The 25,953-nt window shown below is 43.7% G+C and overlaps 1 protein-coding gene across 1 annotated transcript in view; it reads left to right on the forward strand.

Annotated features, from left to right (window-relative positions):
* The window catches only part of SORCS2 (sortilin related VPS10 domain containing receptor 2), a 222,356-nt gene that overhangs the window by 136,430 nt on the left and 59,973 nt on the right, over positions 1–25,953 (forward strand). Inside the window, exons 7-10 of the mRNA XM_054984867.1 lie at positions 11,836–12,000; positions 13,664–13,737; positions 20,760–20,824; positions 23,799–23,917. Coding sequence (XP_054840842.1) covers positions 11,836–12,000; positions 13,664–13,737; positions 20,760–20,824; positions 23,799–23,917 — 423 coding nt within the window. The remainder of the gene's footprint in view (positions 1–11,835; positions 12,001–13,663; positions 13,738–20,759; positions 20,825–23,798; positions 23,918–25,953) is intronic.

Consider the following 25,953-nt stretch of genomic DNA (forward strand, 5'->3'; position numbering starts at 1 on the left):
GGCTTTTTTTCAGCTGGAATGCAGTGGAACGGAGTTCCGGAACCTCTTGAAAATGGTCACATGGCCGGTGGCCCCGCCCCCTGATCTCCAGACAGAGGGGAGTTTAGATTGGCGGCACGGAGGGCAATCTCAACTCCCCTCTGTGTGGAGATCAGGGGGCGGGGCCACCAGCCATGTGACCATTTTCACCGAGGGCAACCCACTGAGTTCCACCACCTCTTTCCCAGAAAAAAAGCCCTGTTCAAAACCAATCCCTTATGTGAATAATACATTTTTCTTCATGCAAGTGTTTGAAGTACTTGTTTTTTTAACTTGCAGAAGACTGCACTGGCACTCCTACGCAACAGAAGAACAACAGTGCCAAAAATAAACACTTTAAAAATAATTCTTACTGCAGGTTTTTTTAAAAAAACATTATTTTGACTCATTTATATTGCCTGCATTAATTACAACTTCATTCCGATATTACGAGTTCTTCTCTGGTTACTTTTCGTAGTAATACGGTATCGCTGCTCCTTAATCCGTTCAATGGGAATGGGAATCAATGGCTGCTGGCCTAGGGACCAGAGGTGGGTGTTGCCTTGTTGCCCTCCACTGAGGAGAGCCGTGTGTGTGTGTGTGTGTGTGTGTGTACACGCATGCAAGGACCAAGGCCTCCTGGACAGGAATGGCAACTCTGATTTGCTTTCCAGGACCATTTCAAGGAATTTGGTTGTCCCAAGCAATACTCCCAGTCCCTCCCACTGTGCTACTGATGGATGGAAGCCCCTGTGCTGCATTGGCACCTCCCCAATGTGCTGCCCCCAAACTGTTGCTTGGGTGGCTTGGCCAGACAAAATGCTCCTGCTGCTTTCACTGAAAAGTCTTTCTTTCTTTCTTTCTTTCTTTCTTTCTTTCTTTCTTTCTTTCTTTCTTTCTTTCTTTCTTTCTTTCTTTCTTTCTTTCTTTCTTTCTTTCTTTCTTTCTTTCTTTCTTTCTTTCTGTCTGTCTCTCTGTCTCTCTGTCTCTCTGTCTCTCTGTCTCTCTGTCTGTCTTTCTGTCTTTCTGTCTTTCTGTCTTTCTGTCTTTCTGTCTTTCTGTCTTTCTTTCTTGGGGGACCTCAGCAGGGTAAAATACTATAGAGTTTATCCTCCAAAGCAGCTGTTTTTTCCCCGGTGGAACTGATCTCTGTAGTATGGAGATCAGTTGTAATTCTGGGAGATCTCCAGGGCCCACCTGGAGGTTGGCAAACCTATATGCTGTGCAATCTGTTGGGCACAGTTTGGTGTCATATATGTCTGTCTACATATCTGCCATGAGTATTTTCTGTGTTCTGTGCTGGGTAATGATCCTCTGAGAGTACATGAAGTTGCCTATTAATAGTCTGCTTGGCTGGAAGTTGCTTATCTCGCAGGTGCCTAGGATAGCGTCTACTTTCGTTTTCACAGCCGCCGGAGAGAGCATCCTTGAAGGCCGGCTGAGCCTGGGAACTGAAAATGACTTCATTTTTGCTTGTCTCCTCCAGTCCCTCTCCCGTCCTTCCTCCCCCTCCTGACCCCTTCGCTCCAGAATCTCAACCATCCTTATCCCAAAGGCGGAAACTCTGCCTATAACTGACCCCTCCAAACTCCCGTACATCACTTCTGCCAATGACCTTGCCTGGGTATGCTGATACTGATGGATCTCTGATAAAGTTACTTTAACTCATACCCTGGAGTGTGTGCAGTGGAGTAATATGGGGATCTGACTTCCAGAACCTGACATTTATAGGTATCACTGTCTTTCTCTGGCCCTCAAAGGGCTCACCATCTTAATATTTGATTTGACTGTTTGAGGAAATAAAGACAACCTCAAAATAGTTTCAGGGGGATAGCCATATTGATCTGTAGTAGAAGAGCAAGATTCAGGTCCTTAAAGACCAGTTTGATTTCCCAGATATTTGCTTTCAAGATCAAAGTTCTTCCTTCATCAGAGGACCACTGATGAAGGGAGCTTGGACTCTTAAAAAAACTCATATTCTGGAAATTTAGTTGGTCTTTAAGGTGCTACTAGTCCCAAATCAACTTCAAAGTAGCAATTCCTTTCCACTCACTAATATTTCCTTTCCCCACTTTTGTCCTTTCTTCCAAAATACAGGTGGCTCACGATAGGCATTTTGTTTTAGTTGCATTCACTTTCCTCCACACATACCAGTTCTCAGACCACAAGGGAAAAGACACAGCTAAGAGGAAAACCTGCGTGCATCCAATTCCTTCCCATCCCAAACTTTTTGAAAATTGTATGGCCAGGCATTGACTATGGCTGGAAGGATTTCTGTCTGCAGAGCATGACTTTCAGGTTTTCTACACAGGTTTTTTTCTATCCGTTCTGGACCTATACTTCTTTGACTCACAAAAGCTATTACAGAAATAAATGTTGTTAGCAGGGCTTTTTTTCTGGGAAAAGAGGTGGTGGAACTCAGTGGGTTGCCCTAGGAGAAAATGGTTACATGGCTGGTGGCCCCGCCCCCTGATCTCCAGACAGAGGGGAGTTGAGATTGCCCTCTGCGCCGAGGGCAATCTCAACTCCCCTCTGTCTGGAGATCAGGGGGCGGGGCCACCAGCCACGTGACCATTTTCAAGCGGTTCCGGAACTCCGTTCCACCGCGTTCCTGCTGAAAAAAAGCCCTGGTTGTTAGTCTTTAAGGTGCCACTGGACTTCTGTTTTGTTTGGCTACAATCGACTTAACACAGGTTTGCCAATGACACACGGACCATTCAGTCATCAGTTTTGGTAGACAAAATTACTGCCTTTTGCTGGTTCCCTTTTTCTAGCTATTATCTGAAAAAGCCAACTGGCCTATGGAGAGCCCAGCTCCAGCCGATGGACTGGCCGCAGCTAATGATGCCTCTACTCAAAGGGCCGTCAGGTTTAAATGGCCATTGTGAGGGGAGGACGAGCCCAGTCACAGCTGGCAAAGCAGACAAATTGCTGGAGCTGGTGTGCCAGTTGGCTTGCACAACCTTGCCAATGTAGAGTGCCATACCGGGCAGATTTGCCAATGACACACTGACCATTCAGTCATCAGTTTTGGTAGACAAAATGACTATTAGCCTGGGATGATATATACAAAGGGCGGGATCCAAAGGTGCCATTTTACTGGCGTAAGCACACGTCTGTTGGTGGAGGAGAGGGGGCTGCCTTTGGCTGGTCCCCTTTTTCTACAGCTGATCCCCACTTTGACCCTCCTCTGTGCTGTTCCTAGAGGCCCCTTCATTCCCAAGAACAGTTGGCTACAACAAGAGAGGGAGAGACAGAAAAGCCCCACTCTCCCGGCTTCACTCCATTGGCAGAGCTTTGGATCTGGGTTTTATCTTATGAGACACCCAATGAATGAACACAACTAAATTTTCCATCCCCCAATGGCTAAATGATGGAAGTTGCTCTATACTTCTATTTTGTAAGTTAATAATTCAGCACTCGATCAAGGACAGTAAAAAAAAATCATGGAAAGAAGTCCCCTTGCATAGTGTTTGTCGTTACAATATTAGGGATATGAAATTGCATAGAGTTGTGGGGAATAAAGACCTGAAACATACAAAGGGAAATTGAATGCTGCCATCTTCAGGGACTCCCTAGAACAGCAAGTGTTAAGTAAATGTAACTTCAGATGTTTTGCCAGTGTTTTATTAGTAATGAAGTGGAATCGTTTGCATATTTTTAGGGCCAGCCCAGCCTCAAAAAGTCTTCCAGATTTGGGTATGCTACCGCATGAGGAAAGGTCCATGAAAAACAGTTGTATACATACAGAGCTTGTAATATAACAACAACAACAACAACATTCTTCTAGACAGATTAGTCCCACATTCAGAGCGGTGAACAAAGTCAGTGTTATTATCATCCCCACAATACAGCTGGGGCTGAGAGGAGTGGGTGACCCAAGGCCACCTGCTGAATTCATGGCAGGAGTGGGATTCAAAGCAGCAGAGTGCAGTCCAGCTACTTAACTGCTATGCTATAGCAGCTCTCTTTGGTTGCTTCTGCTGTTCACACAGATCTGTTCATACAACCTCTAGGACATTCTGCATGCATGGACACAGTTTACAGTTTAGTGTTGTCAACCTCCAGGCGAGGCTTGGAGCTCTCCCAGTATTGTAACTGATCTCCAGACCACACACATCAATTCCCCTGGAGAAAATGGCAACTTCAGAGGATGGACTCTATGGTATCACATCTCTGCAGAGCTCCTTCACCTTCTAGGCTTTACCCCCAGAGCTCCAGGAATTTTCCTGCCTAGAGTTGGCAACTCTATTCACAATTTCATGGAGCTATTTGGGAGGTTGAATCAGCCCTTGATGTCTGCTGAACAGAATGTAGGTTTGACCAGGGCCGTTTCCAGACGGCTTACCTGGCTCCGGAATGTTGCGCCATCTTGCGGGGAAAACGCGAAATATCGCGTTTTCTCGTCGCGCAAAACTCGCGCGAGAAAACGCGATATTTCGCGTTTTCCCCACAAGATGGCGCAACGTTCCAGAGCCAGGTAAGCCGTCTGGAAACGGCCCAGTTTTGATCTTTTCTTAACATATGATAATCCACATTTTTCACTATACATAAGCTAAAACTCTGGGGCAATTATTTAGATGCTATGTATGAATGAATTAATGAATTAATGAATTTGGATGACTAAGAGTCATGAAGCTATTCCTTAAATAGAGTTCTATTTTGCCATTGTAAACTACGTAATCTCTGTTAAACCTGCTGCCTAAAATAGTATGGGGAATACATATGTTTTTATTTATTTATTTTAAATGTTTTTATCTCTGTTCCTCCTTGGACTCAATGTGACTAACAGTGCAGCCATCAAATTGCGAGGACACAAATTATAATAGTCAAATTCAAACACAGATTAAACAGATAAATTACAAATTTAAAAGCACAGAGGAATAATTGAAACACACAAGAATTTTAAAAACACACCGTTTTCACATGACTAACCTGCTTCCGTAACGTTGCGAAACGACGCACAAAAAACGCAGAAGATAGCATCTTCTCGCGAGAGTTTTGCACGATATCGTGCAGAAGACGCTATCTTCCATGTTTTTTGCGCAACGTTTTGTAATGTTACGGAAGCAGGTTAGTAGTGTGAAAACAGCCAGGATTAAAACAAGACCAGCCAAGTGTGCTAAACCAATTACCCTCCATCAAATGCTCTCTGGAATAAGATTGCCTTCCTCAATGTAGCAAAACACCGCTTGTCCCTCTAAGAAGTTGGACACCAACCAATCAAGTTTCCCATAATTAGTTAGCATGCCAGATTCTCATTCATTATCGGAATTAACCAGACAAATCACAATGCCAGCTGCGAAGGACGACAAGCGCCACCACCCACAGAATCAAGAAAGAGCTAGCTGTGTGTCGGCCCTTTCTGTGTCTGGATTGGGTGAGGTTTCCTGAGCTGTCATGTTATTTCCCCCCCCCCCCCGTGCTTTTTTGTCATGTTACTTTTCTTCAGGGAGAAAATGTGACCACTTGCACCTTGTTCCATTTTAATACAAATTTAATTGGCAATTCAGAGCATGGCTGTGTTTGTGTTGTATCATGCAACACAGGAAAAAACTTGGATGAGGAGAAAGCCTGAATATTATGCATTTTCTTCACCTTTGGATATACATTTTCACTTTTTATGTACATTTATTCTGGATTTAGAGGAGTTCGCCGTGTTAGTCTGTAGTTGCAAAATAGTAGAGTCCAGTAGCAACTTTAAGACTAACCAACTTTAATGTAGCATAAGCTTTTGAGAACCACAGCTCTCTTCATCAGATGCATGAACCAAGAGAGCTGTGGTTCTCGAAAACTTACCCTACAATAAAGTTGGTTAGTCATAAAAGGTGCTACTGGACTCTTTATTATTCTGGATTGACATTGGCATTTCATTGGAAAGGTATGAAAAACATCAAAGAAAAACATATCTGGCACTGCTTCCCCATTACAGTCTGGCAATGAGTTTTGCTTGCTCAGAAATCTAACTGGGATAGTTCTTGCAGAATCCAGACTAGTATGCTGGAATAGTTGTGACCTGCTTGTTGGATGTGCGTGTAAATACAACATGGAGACTTCTTTGTGCGTCTCTATCTACACCCACTTGGAACTGAGTATTGGAACACATGAGTACCTTCAGAATGTGGAAAGGCAGATGTCCCGACATTTTCATTTTTCATTGAGTAGCAACTCCAGGGGGGCTCCGAATTGGACCAGAGTTCTGGCATGGCTGTTTTCCTGACTTCAGCTGCTTTATCTGAAGATACAGTTTGCCTTGCTAAAGGGAAAGGCAGATGTGTGTATGTTTTCCCTAGGAGACTGTGTATGATTTCATTTGGAAAATTGCTGCTCTTTAGCATCTTGACCCTCCCACAGTTACTTTTGAGTAAATATGATAACATCTGGAGATTTGTTCTTGGGCTTCCTGTTTGAGATCCTATTCAGAAATCTAAATTAAAATTAATTGAAACTTTATATTATTTGTATTTTTCCTGATAGGTCCTTCTACTTGGTCTGTTGTTGACAACTCTTGGTAGTTTCAGGTGGGTAGCCATGTTGGTCTGCAGTAGAAGAACAAGGTCCAAGTCCAGGAGCACCTTAAAGACTAACAAGATTTCCAGGGTCTAAGCTTTCAAGAGTCAAAACTCTGACGAAGGAAGCTTTGGCTCTTGAAAGCTTATATCCAGGAAATCGTGTTGGTCTTTAAGGTGCTACTGGACTCGAATCTTGCTACACCCCTCCTGGGAAGGAGTGGGATAGAAACTGAACAACGTAAGTAAATAAACATGCTCTAGGAAATTCCTAGCATTATTCTTTGCAGCTACTGGAAATTCTCCTTCCTGCTATGGTAAACTTAGGGCCAAACTAGACTTGACAGCATCCTTGTGTCCACTGAGGAATATGGATTTAAAGAAAGGGATTTTATATACCATTTCTGTGCCTTTCAGTATTACATGCCTTGCACTTTTTCTATGCTCAGGAGCCAATGTAGTATTTGTAATGCAACCTGTAAGAATATGACACTTGAAACAAGAAGACCAAAGAAGAATGTATGTTAAAACATGTTAAAACTCTGTAAAAACTGATTAATGTAGCAAACTAGGTCAGCCGATTTTAGTATCATCTCTCTCTCAAGGCTAAGAAAGAGAGAAACAGGCACAAGGACAGATAAGTGGGGGAACATTCCTTTCCACCCACAGAAGGTGTCCTTCCGAGGGGAACAGGCACAAGGACAAGATAAGGAACTGCAAATCTTGGAATTTCCCCAATTACGTAGCTGACCTAGACTTGCGTCTTCCAATCAAACTAAACCTAGACACCTGTGTCAAGACTACGAGCCAATAAGATAAGAAATATTAGAATATTGTAATATTATTATAACTAACCTGAGGGTATAAATTGCTTTGCACTTCTATTGTAGCTTTGATGAGCTTTGGACACAAGGAGACCACCTACTCCTGTGTAAATTGCTCCTCCATTGTTTAAATTAAACAATCTATTCTGCTTCAATTCTACAGGACTCCATGGTGTGTGTCTCTTACTGTGATTGGCGAGAGGGACACCTAGGGCACAAGTTTGTGCATAACACCACCACAGGGATGTTGCAGCCATTTTAAAGGGTTTAAAAAGGCCACAGGGGCCCCCACGGCACCAGTTTAAAATGGCGGAGGCATCCTTGTGGCAGGTCTAAAGGTGCTATTTTGGCCCCATCTACTTTAGCCCTTAATTAATTGTATAATAGGGGAAGTCCTGCTGCAGTGCAGGGGATGGGCCGGGACAATACGTTACAGGTATATTGTTATGAATAACATTACTTCACTTCTAACGTACAAGGCAGTTTATCTTCTTCTCTGTGCGATATTAATTGGTCGCACAGAGATCATTATTCTAATTTTATGAATGAGGAATAGAGACTGTGAAATGGTGACTTGTTAAATGTACAGCTGAGCTGGGATTACTTTTTCCAAATGGCCACGCTGATCCCCAGCTGAAGACCAAGACAACTCTGGTGCTTTGTGTTAAAGCTGTTTTCATTGATTAATCAACAAGTAGTTCAGGTTCAAGATAAGCATTGAAAACCAGCATAGGGGCCATCATGAGCATCCAGCAGTGTGTGAAAATCTGTGCAGCATTAGCTGATCACATCCTGATTTTCCAATTAGTACTGCAGCATAAATTGCTGGAAGAAGCCTTTCCTTCATAACATGGCCCCATACTGCAGTACTGAACATCCAAAACACAGTGATCACGTCACAGAGGAGAATCAACATGAAATATTCCATTGCCATATTCCACACATCCTTGGGGCTGTGGACACTGGCTTAGGAACATTGTCAGGGCCTGGAATTTCCCCAAAATTACAGCTGATCTCCAGACTTCAGAGATCAGTGCACCTGGAGGAAATGGCAGCTTCAGAATGCACACTCTATGGTATACCATAAAGTTTAGAAGAAGTGGAAGTCCTAGAATGACATCACATCTATGTTGAGCTCTTTCCCCTTCCCAAACTCCATCCTTTCCAGGTACCACCCCCAAATCGTCAAGAATTTCCCAAGCTAGAGTTGTCACCTCTAGACATCCTATGTGATGTTCCTTAAGTACATAGTTACCAGTTGCCCTATATGGGGCCCCTAGGGTTGCCTACTCTAGGCTGGGAAATCCCTGGAGATTAGGGGGTGGAGCCCATGGAGGGGAGGGATCTCAGAAGGGTATAATAGAGACCACTCTGTAAAGCAGCCATTTTCTCCCAGGGAACTGACCTCTATAGTCAGAAGCAATTTTTCAGCAGTACTTGCAGCACAGCGATGGTCTGGCCTCTAGCTCTCTGTGTTATGGGGCCATTTTTCAGTAGTGCCACATATCCGAATATCTGAATGATTTGAAGAGCTTCTCCCTAATGAGGACTACAGCATTTTCCTAGTAATCATGTATTAGATCTGTTATTTAACAATCTACACAGTGGCGGGCCTTCTGAATCCTTTAAAACCTCACTTGTACTAAGGAAGGATGCCCTGACCTGGCTAGCCCAGGTGAGCCTGATCTTGTTAGATTTTGGAAGCTAAGTAGGGTTGGCCTTGGTAAGTAATTGGATGGGAGACCTCCAATGAAGATCAGGGTTGCAGAGGCAGGCAATGGCAAACCACCTCTGTTAGTTGCTTGCTATGAAAACCCCACCAGGGGTTGCTATATGTCAGTTATGACTTGATGGCACTCTCCACCACTCAGGAAGGATAAAGCATGGAATATTTGTGTTGGAAGGCTTGTCTTCTACTCTGTGGAGTCTTAGACTGGGAATGTGTGACTGGCTTCCATGGCAGAGTGTGGATTCAAAACAGAGAGCCAAGCTTGGAGCACAAGTGGAGTGCAAGTGAACAGGGAGGAATACACGTGAGTCTGTTCACTTGCCGTTCAAGTGCCATTCGTCACTTATAGCTTGGCCCTATGTCTCCCAGATCCTAGTCCAACGCTCTAACCACTGTACCGTGTTGGTGCTACTTCTTGCTTCTCCCCCACTTCTATTCAGTTACCTGTTCCCTTAGTCCACTTGTTGAGCAAAGAGGATTAAACATCATTCCCTTTGTCTGCACTGATAACATTAGAGGCTCCTCTGATGCGTATGCCGTTTGCATGCTGCCCTGATTCATTCTTTTATTTCCTCTGTTGTGTTGAGCTGCCAGTTTGGTGGCTTCCTCCTCGTCTCTATTTCTTCGCTGGCAGCAATCCCAGACGTAGTCTATTTCTGGAATTCTTAATTTAATTACCAGTCAAGAGGCATCCAGTTTCTTTCCTTTGTTGGGTATGGCACTGTTCGATGTTCACAGGGGAAGGCTGCAGTGTGTCAGGCTGTGGGTGACAGGACATGGTAGACAGGTCTCTGTACCACTGCAACAAGAAGTCCAAGCTCTTGGTTAAATGACACTGTGTGGTGCGTGTGTGAGTGTGTGTGTGTGCATGTTATATAGAGGAACTGTAGAAATGTCCAGGAAACTTAATGAAGCATGGAGAAGTCATGTGGACATTTTTACAACCGTGAATGGTCATGACATGGGGGTGGGGGGCTGCTTTTCAACAGGAATTGATGTCATCCCAGAATTTCTACAAAAATGTATCGTCCCGTGGGCTTACTTCAAGGATGGGGGTGGCTAGGTTGAATAGCTGTGAGACAAACGAGGCCCCTAAAGCCCTGTCACCAGCCCTCAGGAGCCTTGCCAAATTTTATTCAATGTTCTTTATAAGAAAAAGAAGTAATCTGTGAGTGTGTCTTATATATACATTTTATGACATTGTTGTATGGTAGCAGTTCAGGAGAAGAGCCCACAAAAGGCTGCCTTGTGAAGGACATTTGTTCCTCAGTTTCCCCAGTTACAGATACAGCCAGTGAAGTCCTTACAGATGCCTACTATGTTGCAAATCTTGACTGGCTGTGAAAGTGTCAGGTTGCTTTAAGCCCAAAGTAGTGTTTGGAGAGCATAGTGGTCTCTAGCTACACAGAAGTTGGCCACCCTTAGTCTTGGAGAAGCTGTCTGAGAGCCAAGCTACAAGTGACACCTGAGACAGGTTGGACACTTGTCAGCTTCCCTCACGTTTTGATGGGAAATGTAGGCATCCTGGTCTTGCAGATTTATTAAATGGCTGTCCATTAAACTGAAGTTTACAGAGTGGCAGTCTATGGGAGGGAGAACATGCGGTCGGGAGGGGAGTGCAGGCGTCAGGCTCTTGCTGGGCGCCTCCCTTTCTCCTCCGCTGGGTGTGTGTATGTAGGGTTTCTGTAAACTTCAATTAAATAGAGAGCCAAGCTGCAAGACCAGGACGCCTACATTTCCCATCAAAACTTGAGGTAAGCTGACAAGTGTCCAACCTGTGTCAGGCGTCACTTGTAGCTTGGCTCTCAGAATCTGATTAGAAAAAGCAGTAAGTTCTGTTTCTTGGGCAATCTGTTAACTCATGTTAATCAGGTAACTCTTTTCTGTTGTAATAACTGACCACGTTTCTTAATTGGGCTCTTAAGCCACACAGTGTTATGGCATCACAGTTCATGTAGATTTGTAGGTGATTTGAATCTGAAATGTTTTTTCCCCAGTGGGCCAAATAGTACCCCTCCCGCTGGATAATTTCAAGTCAGAGAAGTAGCACAGGAGAAAAGGTGGTAGCCACGCGTGTCATGGCCCTGATCTGAATTGGATACTCCTTCATGCAGGAATTCAGGAGAACCCACGACTTGCGTCTGACGCAGGGTGAAGGCCCTGGACCTGAGTAGTCCATAATGTGTGAATTGGTTCAGTCACTGAATCAGGAGACAGGGCATGCCTGTTTTGCAGACTTAAACAAGGCCGTTTCTACATGGCTTACCTTTTGTCAGGATACAGCGTCTTTGCGCACGAAGTCGCGCCAGGAAGACGCTGTTATCGCGCGAGATCACGCTGTTATCGCGCGAGATCACGCTGCATCCCGGCAAAAAGTAAGCTGTGTGGAAACGTCCCAGGTCTCCTGAGAACTGATGTTGGGAGGGTGGGCTAAGGGTCTGACTCCAACACTGAGAAAGTTAAAATGATTTTTCAAGACTGTAATTGTAAGTATTTTGTCATAAATGGAATAGTCCAACAATTGATACCGGTTTTTTTGTGATCTTTGGACCAGTACATAAAATTGGAGATTTGCAACCCCCACACAATGAGGTTTGGAATTTAGGGGTGGATGGATTTCTTTGTGTTCTTTGGTAAGCTCAGAGTATGTGTTTTTATCAGCTTTTACATCCCTTTGCATTTAAAAAATAAAATAGAGAAGATATCTGCATGTAGAAGAGGAGCTTTGTTGATCCATTAATCTTTTCTTTTACAGATAATTCTTGTAAGTTCCTCCCGAAATGACCGGGGCCAGAGTCTTTTTATTAGCACAGACGAAGGAGCTACTTTTCAAAAGCAGCCCATTAATTTCTTTGTGGAAACACTGATTTTTCATCCGAAGCAGGAGGACAAAGTGCTTGCCTTCACTAAGGAGGAACAGGTAAAAAGTTCAGAAATGTCACGTGATTTTATGAACATCATCTCTAAATGTATTGAAATATTTTCTAGCACGCTGAGAAGAATATGGTTAAGTAACTCAGTGCAGTTCTAAACAGTTACAGCCCTGTAATGGACTTAAGTGAACTTAGTAGAGTGTAACTCTGCATAGGCTTGCATTGTTGGGTTGCAGTGCTGTGCACACTCACACCTGGAGTAAGCCCTGTTAATGTAGTGGAACTTAATTCTCAGTAGATACGAATAAGATTGTGCTGGCTAATATGTCCATAGATTAGCCATGGAAAAGCATCGTCTGTATCTTGAGCAGGGCTTTTTTTCAGTGGGCACGCGGGGGAACGGAGTTCCGGAACCTCTTGAAAATGGTCACATGGCCGGTGGCCCCGCCCCCTGATCTCCAGACAGAGGGGAGTTGAGATTGCACTCGCAGAGGGCAATCTCAACTCCCCTCTGTCTGGAGATCAGGGGGCGGGGCCACCGGCCATGTGACCGTTTTCTCCGAGGGCAACCCACTGAGTTCCACCACCTCTTTTTCTAGAAAAAAAGCCCTGATCTTGAGGACATGCAGTGTACATTGAAAAGCAAATGCAGGCACATCACTTGATGCCTCACTGCTGAAAATGTGAAGAGACTTCACCAAAAATTTTATTTAAGGTGGCATCATTTGATCTGACATTGACCATAGATATTTGATGATTTGGTGGTACACTCGTGTGATTTATTTAGTTATTGGCTTCACTGATAACCCACCTTTCTCTCCAGTGGGGACCAAAAGTGTCTTACATCATTCTCCTTTTTAATCTTCGCAAACACCTTGTGAAGTAGGTTAGGCTGAGAGTGTGACTGTCCCAAGGTCACTCAGTGAGCTTCTTGGGTAGATTGGAGATTTGAACTTGGGTTTCCCAGATCCTAGTCCAACACTAACTACCAATGCCAGCTCTCAGTGAATGTGATGGACATTCCAATATGTTGAACCTAAATGCCCTTCACAGTCATATTTCTTCTTATTTAATTATATCTATATTGTATTATGTACCATCAAGTTGCTTCTGACTTTTGACAATCTTTGAATTAATGGTCTCCAGAGTATCCTATCATTAACAGCTTTGCTCAGGTCTTGCAAACTGAAGGCTGTGGCTTCCTTTATTGAGTCAATCCAGCTCATATTGGGTCTTCCTCTTTTTCTACTAGTTTCAACTTGTCACTGATAATTCAAAACATATTGAATCCAGTAAATAGTAAGTCAATAATTTGATCTGTAGAGCCCATTCGCTCTCTGTTTCACATTATCCTCCTCAGGGCTTTTTTTCAGCTGGAACACGGTGGAATGGAGTTCTGGAACCTCTTGAAAATGGTCACATGGCTGGTGGCCCCGCCCCCTGATCTCCAGACAGAGGGGAGCTGAGATTGCCCTCCGCGCCGCCGAGAGGCGCGGAGGGCAATCTCAACTCCCCTCTGTCTGGAGATCAGGGGGCGGGGCCACCAGTCATGTGACCATTTTCTCCGAGGGCAACCCACTGAGTTCCACCACCTCTTTCCCCAGAAAAAAAGCCCTGCTCCTCATTCACCAAAACTCCTTTACAGGTACTCTTTGCGTAAGGGATTAAATAAGAACTGTACTAAATAACTGTTTGCATTTTTACTTTAAGCTCTATGCGTCTGTTGACTTGGGGATCAAATGGACTCTTCTTCAGGAGCGTGTATTGAAAGACCATATCTTTTGGTAAGAGACATACAGCATTGCTTGATAGAAATCTGTGAAAGACAAGCTTAGTGGAGAAAAATAACACTTCTCAGTCTTGGCGGTTGATCTGTTATGCACTCCTACTACTCAAGTGGTGAATCATACCCAGAGCTAGCACAGCATGGAATGATACAAAAGGTCACTCAGAGGGTTACCTGAAATCACGTCACAGGCCCTGAGAATAATTTGTGATGGGGAGTCTTTGGAAGTCTGGACTGCACAGTGGAAGGCGGAGTGTGGCGGTCAGGAAGCTGAAGTGTAGGTGGCAACCTCCCCAAAAATAACTAGCAGTCTATTACCCTGCCTTCCCTTTTGGCGGTTTGCCTGAAAGGCGAGGGGCAAAGGTATGTCCCACTCAGTGATGGATGATTTGTTTCTTTCATCCAGAGGAGTTAGCCGTGTTAGTCTGTAGTAGCAAAATCAAAAAGAGTCCAGTAGCACCTTTAAGACTAACCAATTTTATTGTAGCATAAGCTTTCGAGAATCACAGCTCTCTTTGTCAGATGCATGGAGGGCAAAAAGAAACTGGTCAGATATAGAGGAGGAGAGGGGAGGGCGGAGTAGATGCAAACAGCTCCTTCTGATATGGAGATCAGTTTGCTTCTGTTAAGGAAATCAGTTACCTCTGATAATGAGATAACCGTTCATAGTCCCTATTCAGTCCCAGCTTGACAGAGTCAAATTCATATGTAAATTTGACTCTGTCAAGCTGGGACTGAATAGGGACTATGAATGGTTATCTCATTGTCAGAGATAATTGATTTCCTTAACAGAAGCAAACTGATCTCCATATCAGAAGGAGCCGTTTGCATCTCCATATCAGAAGGAGCTGTTTGCATCTACTCCGCCCTCCCCTCTCCTCCTCTATATCTGACCAGTTTCTTTTTGCCCTCCATGCATCTGACAAAGAGAACTGTGATTCTTGAAAGCTTATGCTACAATAAAATTGGTTAGTCTTAAAGGTGCTACTGGACTCTTTTTGATTTTGTTTCTTTCAAGTTTTTAAAAAAGTTTTTATTTCTTTTTCCTTTGGGAATGCGTGCGTTGTGTATATGTTGCATCCTGGACAGTGTGAGAGAGGCTGGATGCTGAAGAGTGGACAGACAGAGGCAGAAACGCCATGGCCCAACTCCTTAACAAAGCTGTTTTAAATAGCAAACTCTGAGTCAGCAGTGGAGGGAAATAGATAAAATTTGTCAGATGAAGTGTTGGTCGTCTGTCTGATAATGTCTGTCCATTTGCTTTCTGATTGAGCTGCCGGAACCTACATTGCATTTGTCAGAAGACAACTTTGCCTGTGATGATTAAAGCCAGAAACTCCATCCACTGCCTGACCTTCTGTGAAGGCTCCTGTGTTGTCTTGCTGCTAGTAGTCAAAGAAAGAAAAGGAGAGGGAGTCTTATAGCTGGATCGCTTTTGTTGCATTGATGTTTTTCTGCTTTTGTTGTGTTGATATTTTTCTGCTGCAAACAAACTATTTACGATTAAGAACTGCACTTAAGAACAGTTTTAAGCATGGAACTCTGGGATCATGTCTGGTTGATAGAACCATGGTGGACATGTGATGGAGCATGTAATCAGGCCCGTCTGAGGGGAAGGGTTTTACATAAAAATGCTGCTAAATATGTTAACAACAGCATCTCATGTGACTAGGGTTGTCAGGTCCCTAGTGGGCCAAACCAGGGGATGCAGGGGTGGGGGGGAGTTGCACGGGCTGCACTTACCTTGCATGCGTGCTCCGGAGTGCCCCACATCAATGCGGGAATGACATCATTTCTGGCATGATGCGGAAGTAATGAGTTGTGCCAGGGGTTGCTTAAGTAAAAATTGGCCCCAAACATTAAATTGGGGGCCAATTTTCACTCAGTTAGCCCCAGGCGAGACCTATAACTTCCACGTCACACCAGGAATGAAGTCATTCTTGGCACAGTGTAGGGCATGCAGGGGTGTTCCAGAGCTCACAGGAGCACACACCCACACCACATTCCCATACCTTCTTTCTGTCCACCGGCCAGGTGAGAGGAGGCGAGGGGCAGAGGCTGGGGGTGGGGGATGTCATTATCAATGGGATCATTGGTGATGTCACAGCGCACACACCTTTTTGTTTTTTGCCGATGATTATATCACTAGACCAATATAAGGACTGATTTTTTTTTAATTGAAATTGTATACATGAGGAAGTCTTTGCATGGGGAAGGCTAAAAGTGGAGGAGCTCCATCATCCAAACCAGAGAGCCCCACCTGGGCTGCCCAGAGCAAGGAGGTAGAGGCTAGCATCAGCTGGGTCAGCTGACCTCTGCTGGGATGGAGCACGAAGCAGTAGCTCCCAGGGCTTTTTTTCTGGGAAAAGAGGTGGTGGAACTCAGTGGGTTGCCAGCACAGGGGGCAACTCTTGCCAGGAGGTGATGCCCCCGGTACCACATGCATTGCGCAAAGTACGTGCACGCTCCCAGGACCACACAATGACATCACTTTGGGTCAGCTGGAACAAGGGGGGAGTTTTTAAAAGTTTAAATCACCCTCTGCAAAAATGGTCACATAGCTGGTGGCCCTGCCCCCTGATCTCCAGACAGAGAGGAATTTAGTTTGCCCTCTGTGCCGCTCCAGTGGTGCAGAGGGCAATCTCAACTCCCCTCTGTCTGGAGATCAGGGGGCAGGGCCACCAGCTATGTGACCATTTTCAAGAGGTGCCAGAACTCCATTCCACTGCGTTCCAGCTGAAAAAAAGCCCTGGTAGCGCCTATGTGCTTTTCAAACTGTACTGTTTTTTCTACCATAAGGAGTGGCCACCCCCCCCCTCTCCTGAGCTTTTGCAATTTTGTTAAAAAATCGTCATTTCCATATCTCTGTATTGATCTACCGTTGTGATAATAGATGCAGCAGATTCTCTACATTCCCAACTTTCATTTTTTAAAAAAGTATGTCTCTAGTCCCCTTGCAGAAATATAAAGAAAAAGGCATCTCTTCGCAATGGAACAAGCTGGAGACTTGCTTTTTAAAAATGAACACTGGGAATTCAGAGAATCTGCTGCATCTATTATAATGGTAGGTCGATATACCAATATGAAAATTACAATTTTTAAAAAATATAGAAAACAAAATCAGGAAGGCGGAAGAAAAGTGTGGGTGAGTTGTTCGACAATGATGAATGTCCAGTCATGGAAAAGTAGGTTGGAGGTGTGGGAGAGTGGGTGGGACAAACAAAACTAAAGAAAACGTTACTCATGAGGAAAAACTTGGCTCAAAATCAGCCAGGGTAAAAGTGGTTTAAAAAGTACTGGGGAAAAAACAGAGAAAAACCAAGAAACCTGAAGCAAAAACTAAAGGCAAAAAAAAAAAGAAATGTGTGAAAATTAGGGGATAAATAGAAGCAGTATAGGGCCAGGCTGATGAGAAAATTCTGTGTGGAAAACTCCCCAGTGGCAAATGTCTACGGTAATGAAATGGCAGTACAATATCCAATAAGGTGTGGATGTGGCCCTAATACAAAGGTAAAACAGGTTCATCTTTGTGGCTTCTTTGAATATTAATTGCCAAAAAAATGACAAAAATTGATTTGAAAAAGCCAACGAAATGTAAGAATATAAGCTTATTGACCTCAAAGAACTACCACATCCTTACCAATGGGCCTCAGGGACATGCCCACAAGGACATAACAGGGTTGCACTTACCGGTAACTATAGTTCATCGAGTGGTCTTCTGTGCAGCCGCACACGGGGACTGCACATGTGCAGGCCAGCCACAGTGAAGATTTCCAGAGCTTTCTAGAAGACTAGGAGTGCCCCTCCTCCCTTTGCCGCTTTCCCGCCAAAATTATCACATGACCAGGAGGAGAGGCGCTATTCCCTCCATTCTCTTTTTTGCCTCCACAGAAAGAGGATCTCCACTGCTGTTCTCTGCTTTTCCCTCACCTCATCCTTGAGGCTGAGGAGAATTGTTTCTTATTAAAGTTTTTAACTCTCCATAAACATTCTAGTGAAGAATACAACTACGTTTAAAGAAGAAAAATGTCTCTCTGTTGTTATGGCTCAAGAGAGGCTTCTTCAAGATGCTGGAAAATGGCAGCGTGATTAAAGGCACCTGCACCCTCCCTGGAGGTGTGACCTGTCAGAGCCTCCCCACAACACAGAGCAGCTCCTCAGCTGGTTCTCTTTTTATAGAGATGATAAACGTGCAGCTCTAAGCCCAGAAGTTTTTTGAAGGCAGTTTTCTCTTGTCTGTATGTCCACACTCCCCTTTTCCTACCAGGAAATGGTGCTGGCCCTTCCCACGGTTTCCAGAGTCTCTCTACACAAGACATCTGACATGTTTTTCATGAGTCAGGAGATGCAATGTTAGCCGGGAAGCGTAGTTTTGAAAGACAGAGCGGGGGTATCTCCCCTTCCAGAGGCTTTGCCCTGCTGAGGCCCAGTTAATTCAAAATTTTAAGCAGCGAGGGCGGCAGGATAAACACTCCAAAAGGGGAGATAGTCCAGCACACCAGAGACGGCAGAGGGCTGTGAGAGAATCTGCCCCTTCCAGAGTGATCTCCGCTGGCTCTATCTTTCAAAGCTACACTTCCCAGCTAACATTGAATCTTTCAACACTTGACAAACATGAGCCCAGGCATCTCATGTAGAGACCCTAAGTCTCATTGCTGTAAGATTCAGCAGTCATTTAGGAATGCACAGAGGGTCTCCTTTGGTTATCACAGAATAACTTCATTAAGCAGAAACAAAGAAAAGAACACAAGGCTTAGCAGAGGCCTTCCCTAGCAGGCCTTTGGCCAGTTTACACAGACATGTGTAAAACCTGGGCTGGAGCTACTCCAGATTCTACTATCCTGGGACTAACATAAAACATGAAACAGACTCCACAGCATTACAATTGCCACTGTTAAGAGAGAATTCTTGTTGCAATTGTGTTCTTCCTGTCTAGTATTCATCCTATCTATCTCTAACTGTCTCTGACAAGAGCCATTTGGCTATAATAGTTAAGAGTGCTGGGCTGGGATCTGGGAGATCCAAATTCAAATGCCATTCTGCTTGAAAGGCTTGCCTGTAACCTTGGGCCCATCACATTTTCTCGGCCTTTGCAGGGTGGTTGTGTGGATGGAACGAAAAGATATAAAATGTTATAGCCAGTTTAAGTCCCCACTGGGGCGGAAAGGTGGGGTTTAGATAAACTCCACACCCATCTTTTTAAAGGATGTCTTATGTTTCTACTTAGAAAGGGTGCTCAAGGGCAAGAAGTCCTTGACACACAAACTTTCATTGAATTGGCTGCTGTCAGGTCCCCTGCTGCAATCCTTTATCAAATTTATATTTCATTCCAGTGGTCATCATTATTGTTGTTGATGGCCTGCAAATTAAATAGCACTTCATCTCTAATTCAGTGACTGTAGAGTGTGAATGCTATAAACTGTTAGCCTATGTGAGAAGCAGAATTCCGCTGCTGCAATTTTTCCTTTATGCTGCTAATCAACAGGTCATTATGATCCTTTCACCATCCCCTTTGAAGAGAGTATAAAACACGTTTTAACCCCATCCTGTTGCATAAAAGTTATTGGCCAAAGTGTTATAAATTGGAGATGTTCAATAAATGTTCAATAGCCTCAGTGTTGTCACTTTCACAATTGCGGTTCTATCTTCTTATATAACTGTATGTGTCACCTTGAGAGAATATGGTCTTCAGCTGAAGTTTCAGACTTCATGGGATACCCAGATTTGTTTTCTTCTTTCCTAGACCAAGCATATGTGCACCATTTTCATGTTTTCAGTGCTCTGGTCTTCTCAGGGCACTCTTGCGATGCTGTGACTCTAAGATTTAAGGCCATCTTAGGGGCTGTCCTTGTGGTATGGGGGCCCTACTACGAGGGTGTGGCTCCTGGTCTTCTGCAAAATGACTTTGTCATACTACTACTACTTTCAGCAAGAGTACTAGACATACCTATATGCCCCCCCCATTCATAGAGTTTCACAATGTTAATGTGCCCAGTGCCCTGGCCAGGATCCCTTACCTCGGGTTGGCTGACAGCCCTCATGTTTGGCGTAGTGGTTAAGTGCACGGGACTCTAATCTAAAGAACCGGGTTTGATTCCCCACTCCTCCTCTTGAAGCCAGCTGGGTGACCTTGGGTCAGTCACAGCTCTTTCAGAGCTCTCTTAGCCCCACCCACCTCACAGGGTGTTTGTTGTTGTGGGGATAATAATAACATACTTTGTAAACTGCTCTGAGTGGGTGTTAAGTCATCCTGAAGGATAGTATATAAATCGAATGTTACCATTATTATTATTATGTCTCACAACACTATTCATTGTATTAGTCATTCAGGCTCCAAGAGAGACCTGGCAGTATCCTCACACAACACTTCCTTTGTGGGTTGGTAGCGGCTATCACCCTCTCTCAAGCACATGACTGTTCAACATCCTTTACCTAGCACGGCTCTCCCCACCAGAGCGCTGTTTTTTTCCTTGCTGCATTCCTCTTGTACTTTTGCAGGGACACTTTTAGAGGGCTCCCTACTCCTTTAGAAGCACTTCTAGGTGAATGTCAATGAAATGCTAAGCAGTTGTTGGGAAGTTGGTTCTCCAGAGTCCCTTACTTTGACAACTTCACACCCACCTCCTTCAGTAATTGAGCTTGCTACTCTAACAGTTTGTGTCTGCGCAGAGGACCATTTGATGAATCACAGTTACAAGTAAGTGCAACCCTCTTATATCCTTGAGGGCCATAGATAAGAATGTGGTAAGCAGCTGAGAATAGGTCTTTGAAGCCAATAAGTATATACAGTAGGGGTTAAAAGGCATTCTTACATTTCAATGGCTTTTTCAAATAAATTTTTGTCAATTTTTTGCCAATTAATATTTAAAGGTTATTCTAAAAATTCAAGAGGTAGAAAGAAACATTGAGCAATGATGTTAGTAGCAATTGAACTCCAAATCCTTCTGTTTATGCAGTGCCTGTAGCGGTCCTACGATAACTTTCTTATGTTACGAACTACGAATTTTCTTATGTTCCCAGGTCTGTTGATGAAGTTGATAAAGACCCTAATTTAGTTCATATGGAAGTCCAAGATGTCGATGGAGGTAGGAATTGGAACAGTGAAGGCCACGTCCTGAACTGGCAGACATGAATACATATATAGTAAATGTATGTGTTGGTGTTAGAGCAAGAAATAGAGTTCACTGTTTTTGCCTTACAAAGTGTTTACTTGCCCTATAAAGATGGCATATGATGCTCTTTAGACTAAGATGTGTGTCACAGACTTTTTTTTCCATCTAAGGCTGTCCAATTCATCGAGCTGCCAACTGTTGGTATTTTCTGATTGCTTTGGGAATGGCCTTCCGAGGGTCTTCATATAGTAATCCACACAGTTTTTTTCTCAATTACAGATGAGATGAGAGGCATTCACAATCTTTTGCCTGTTAGAAGCTTATAATATACGATATATCTAACGATAAAGTGCTGGCTCCTCAAAACATGAGAGAGGTTTCTGCACAAAAATACAAGTTTTTTCATCCAACCCCGTAAAGGGTTGCCAACCTGCAGGTGGAGCCTAGAGATCTCCCAAAATTAAAACTGATCTCTAGGCTACAGAGATCAGTTTCCTGGGAGAAAATGGCTGCTTTGGATGGTGGTCTTTATTGAGAGATGGGCATGAACCGAAATATGAACCAAAGTTCAGCACAAACCAGGCTGGTTTGTGGTTCGCGAACCAGCTGTTCGTTATAGCCCATTTCTGACGAGCCACCATGAAATTCAGGCTGGTTCATTTGGTTCGGTTTTTGGTTCGTCACTGGAATCGTCACTGATGCCGATCAATCAGTTTCCTAGGCAACAGTGGATGGACTTTCTGCAGACCTGCTGACCTGGAAGTGGCCTTCAACTGGCCTGGAAATGACCTTCTGCTGATCCGGAAGTGATGATTTGCTGACCCGGATGTGATGTTTTGATGAACCAAACAAACCAGTTCATCAACCAGGGTAGGTTCATGAAAGTTTGTGGTTCATGAAATGTGACGAACCACGAACTGCACGGTTCAGGAGTTTTTCCGGTTTGTGCCCATCTCTAGTATTTATGGCATTATAACTTGCTAAAGTCCCACCTTTCTCCAAACCTTGCCTTCCCCAGGTTCCACCCCCAAATCTCCAGGAATTTCACAAAGGAGGCAGATGATGTGGTGGTAGTGAAACTAGGCAAGGGTGGTGTGATGGAATGGAAGGGAGGGAGGGGGCCTTGAGAGTACACAGTGCAGGGACTTCCTTATGTAAATGTCAGGCTGGATCCACTAAAGTTGTGTCACTGGTAAGACTGTTCTCGATGCCAGGAATATGATGCTTTCTGTTTTCTAAAACAGAAATCCTGTTTTATACTGTAAAATAAAGCATGAATTCTCTTTTGAGTTGAAGAGAAGTAAAATATTTTGCTCCAGCAAGAAATCTCATTAAATACTAATGTTCTTTGGTTATCATTTTTTAACAGTGAAAGGTGTCCCCTGATCTTTAAATTGGCTTAAAGATTTGCAATGGCTTTACATTTGTTTCTGGGCGCAATTCAACATACTGCTTCTTAACTTTAAATGGCTTGAGACTCGAAGGTGGTACTTGAAGGACCACCTCTTCCCATATTGAAGGACTGTCTCCTCCCATGTTGTCCAGCCCACCAGATACGATCTGCCTAACAAGTCCTGCTCTCTTATCTAAATGCTGTTTGAAGGGAAGCCCATTCCAAACAATATGAATAATTCGACATGCACAACATATTTGTTGAACTTTTGTGTTGTGCATATTTTCATTATGGTTTAGAAGTGGGCACGAATCAGGAAAATACTGAACCGTGTGGTTCGTGGTTCGTCGTGTTTCATGAACAACAAACCATAAACTTTCATGAACTTGCCCCAGTTCGCGAACTGGTTTGTTTGGTTCATGAAAATGTCACTTCCAGGGCAGCAGAAAGCCCATCCCCCATTGCCTAGGAAACTGATTGATTGGTGCCAGGCTATCTGCAGCGATGAACTGAAAATGAACCAAACGAACCAGCAGTGGCTGAACATAGCCTAACTCAAACAGGGCACAGTATCTTATTCCAGGACACCAAAATACTGGACAACACTTCCAACTACTTTGTCAGACTGCACAGGGAAGCCATTGAAATTCACAAGCATAAGCAAAACTTCAACAGGAAAGAAGAAACCTTAAGAATGAACAGAGCATGGTTTCCAGTTCTGAAAAACACCAGGCTAACAAAACACTCTATACCCGACAATAGCCCTGCAGAGAAGATTAGCACATCAAGCCCCAATCCATATGCAAAAGAACCTCCTCAGGATACAGTGAAGCCTCCCGCCATTAGCATTCCACACCCTGGGAAACTCTTACAGGATGACTCAGCTCAACCCCACCCCTCCTGAGTAGATACAAATGACCTGCCAACATCTTTTCCACACTGTGACACTGAGAGATCTCTGTCTTTTGGTGCTACACCTCTGAAGATGCCAGCCACAGCTGCTGGCGAAACGTCAGGAACTACAATGCCAAGACCACGGCAATACAGCCCGGAAAACCCACAACAACCATCGTTCTCCAGCCATGAAAGCCTTCGACAGTATTTTTATTAATAATCTAATCATTATCAAAGTAGTTCAGTTGTCTATGTTTATGATATAAATCCTCTCTAATAAGGTTAAGATTTGTTATCATTTAGTATATCAACCTTTAATGGAAATCCAAGTTGAAATACTCATTTGTAAGAAAATTCATGGTTTCAAGGGCATGTAAATTATTATTAATATATAACAGAAGATTTCTTAGTTATCAATGTTTAATGACTTTCTCTCACTATTAATGTGCATAATTAAATAAAAACTTTTTTAAAAAAAAGAAATGGGCTCTGACAAACCCCTGGTTTGCGATTAATTTTGGTACATATTTCAGTTCATGCCCACCTCTATTACGGTTCAGCTTAATAAACTGCTGCAGAAAAAGAATATTAGCATGTATGAAGCAGCAGGTCTGGTATTGATTTGCAACCTGTTTACAAAATGTTTCTTGTTCTCTTTAGGTTTTCGCTACGTGGTGTGTCCTTTTCACAACTGTTCTGATGAATGGCTGAGATCCCCATTCCTTGGCCACATAGATCACAACTCTTTAACAGTGCAGGATGACTACATATTCCTTCAGGTAATGTTACTACCAGATGACAGACTATAAAGTGGGGGTATGTTAACAGGAAATCCCTAAGAACCAGGGCTTTTTTTCAGCTGGAACACGGTGGAACGGAGTTCCAGAACCTCTTGAAAATGATCACATGGCTGGTGGCCCCGCCCCCTGATCTCCAGACAGAGGGGAGTTTAGACTGCTCTCTGAGCAGCGCGGAGGGCAATCTCAACGCCCCTCTGTCTGGAGATCAGGGGGTGGGGCCACCAGCCATGTGATCATTTTCTCCGAGGGCAACCCACTGAGTTCCACCACCTCTTTTCCCGGAAAAAAAACCCTGCTAAGAACCAAAACCACTTCTGTTAGTCTCTTGCCATAAAACCCCCAAATACATATAATATTTTTTCTTAATGACTGTTTTCATGACAAAAGTCATAAATAGCGAGCCATCACACGCTAAAAGGGAAGCCTAGAGTTTACTGCCTGAGTTACAACATGATTTTATACAGCTGGCAAAAATTTAGCCACACATACAGCTACTTGTTTGTCTTCATCTCTCAACAGCCAAGAAGATTTAACTTCTAGATAATAAAATAATTCACCATCTGTTCAAAGCTCTTCACACAAATTAATTCAAATCCTTATAACATCCTTGAAATAATGCTAGTATTATTACCCCAATATTGCAGGTGGAAGATCTTGAGGGCCATTGGCCTGCCTGATGCCTGAAGAGGCAGGATGAAAATATCTCTCAACAGTTGAATTTAAAATCATTTCACAGTTAAATACCACGGAGGCACATTTCACGCAGCACAATGTCCAGACTGCTGTTCTCATCAGCATAGATTTCTTTCTTTCAGTTTTCACATTTGTGTCTCTGTGATGACTTGATCTTCTCTTGCTTCTTCTCCCTTTTTTGATCTGACACCTCAATGTAATCGTCCTCAAAGCATAGGGAGACAAGATCGGTACCAATGCCCTGGCCCCACCAGCTTTGTCTTAAGCCAGCATGTGAGAAAAGTGCCATGTTCTCCACCTGGGTAACAAAAATGTAAAGCATGCATACTGGATGAGGGATACACTTCTGGATAGCAGTGTGTGTGAACAAGATCTTGGGATATAGAAAGCTAAATATGAGCAGTCAATGTGATGCAGCAGCAGAAAAGGCGAATACAATCTTTGGGTTTCTCAACAAAAGCATAACATCCAAATGGTTTTAAATCATGGGATGTCATTGAGTCTCTCTACATGATACTATATATACTATACTATACTATATACGAGGACATTCAAGGGAAAGGAGAGCAATGTGAGCCAGGACTTGTTGTTTAAAAAGACAGAAGGGAAGGCTCTGTCAATTTCCCCTCTCTACAAGAGGGTAGTTTAAAAAGACAGCTGGCAGAGATGCTCCTCAGAGGGTTCGTTAATTAGATGTAATTACCAAACCCTTTGAAGAGTGATAGGACTCTGTCTTTTCAAACTACCCTCCTGTGAAGAGGGGAAATTGACAGAGCCTTCGGCTTCTAAATTACTACTCCTGGTTCCATTGTGTTTCCCTTGAAACATGTTTCACTTGAACGTCCACGAGTAAGAAGTATCGTATACAGAGACTCAATGTCCCCCTGTGTATGACATTCGTTACGCCCCACTTGGAGTATTGTGTGCAGTTCTGGAGGCTTCACTTCAAAAAGAATGTGGAGAAATTGGAACGTGTGCAGAGGAGAGCAACCAGGATAATCAGGGGCCTGGAGACCAAGCCCTACGAGGAGAGACTGCGGGCCTTTGGGAATGTTCAGTTTGGAGAAGAGAAGATGGCGGGGAGACATGATTGCTCTCTTTAAGTATTTAAAAGGCTGTCACAGAGGAGGGAAGGGAGCTGTTCCTGTTGGCAACAGAGGATAGGACTCAAAACAATGGTTTTAAACTACAGAAGGAAAGCTATGGGCTGGACATTAGGAAAAACTTCTTCATGTTAAGAGTAATTCAGCAGTGGAATTGGCTGTTTAGGGATATGGTAGGTTCCTCCTCATTGGCAGTCTTCAAGGAGCATCCGGACGAAT

Source organism: Eublepharis macularius, chromosome 7 (genome assembly GCF_028583425.1).
Source record: "Eublepharis macularius isolate TG4126 chromosome 7, MPM_Emac_v1.0, whole genome shotgun sequence".
Lineage (NCBI taxonomy): Eukaryota > Metazoa > Chordata > Lepidosauria > Squamata > Eublepharidae > Eublepharis > Eublepharis macularius.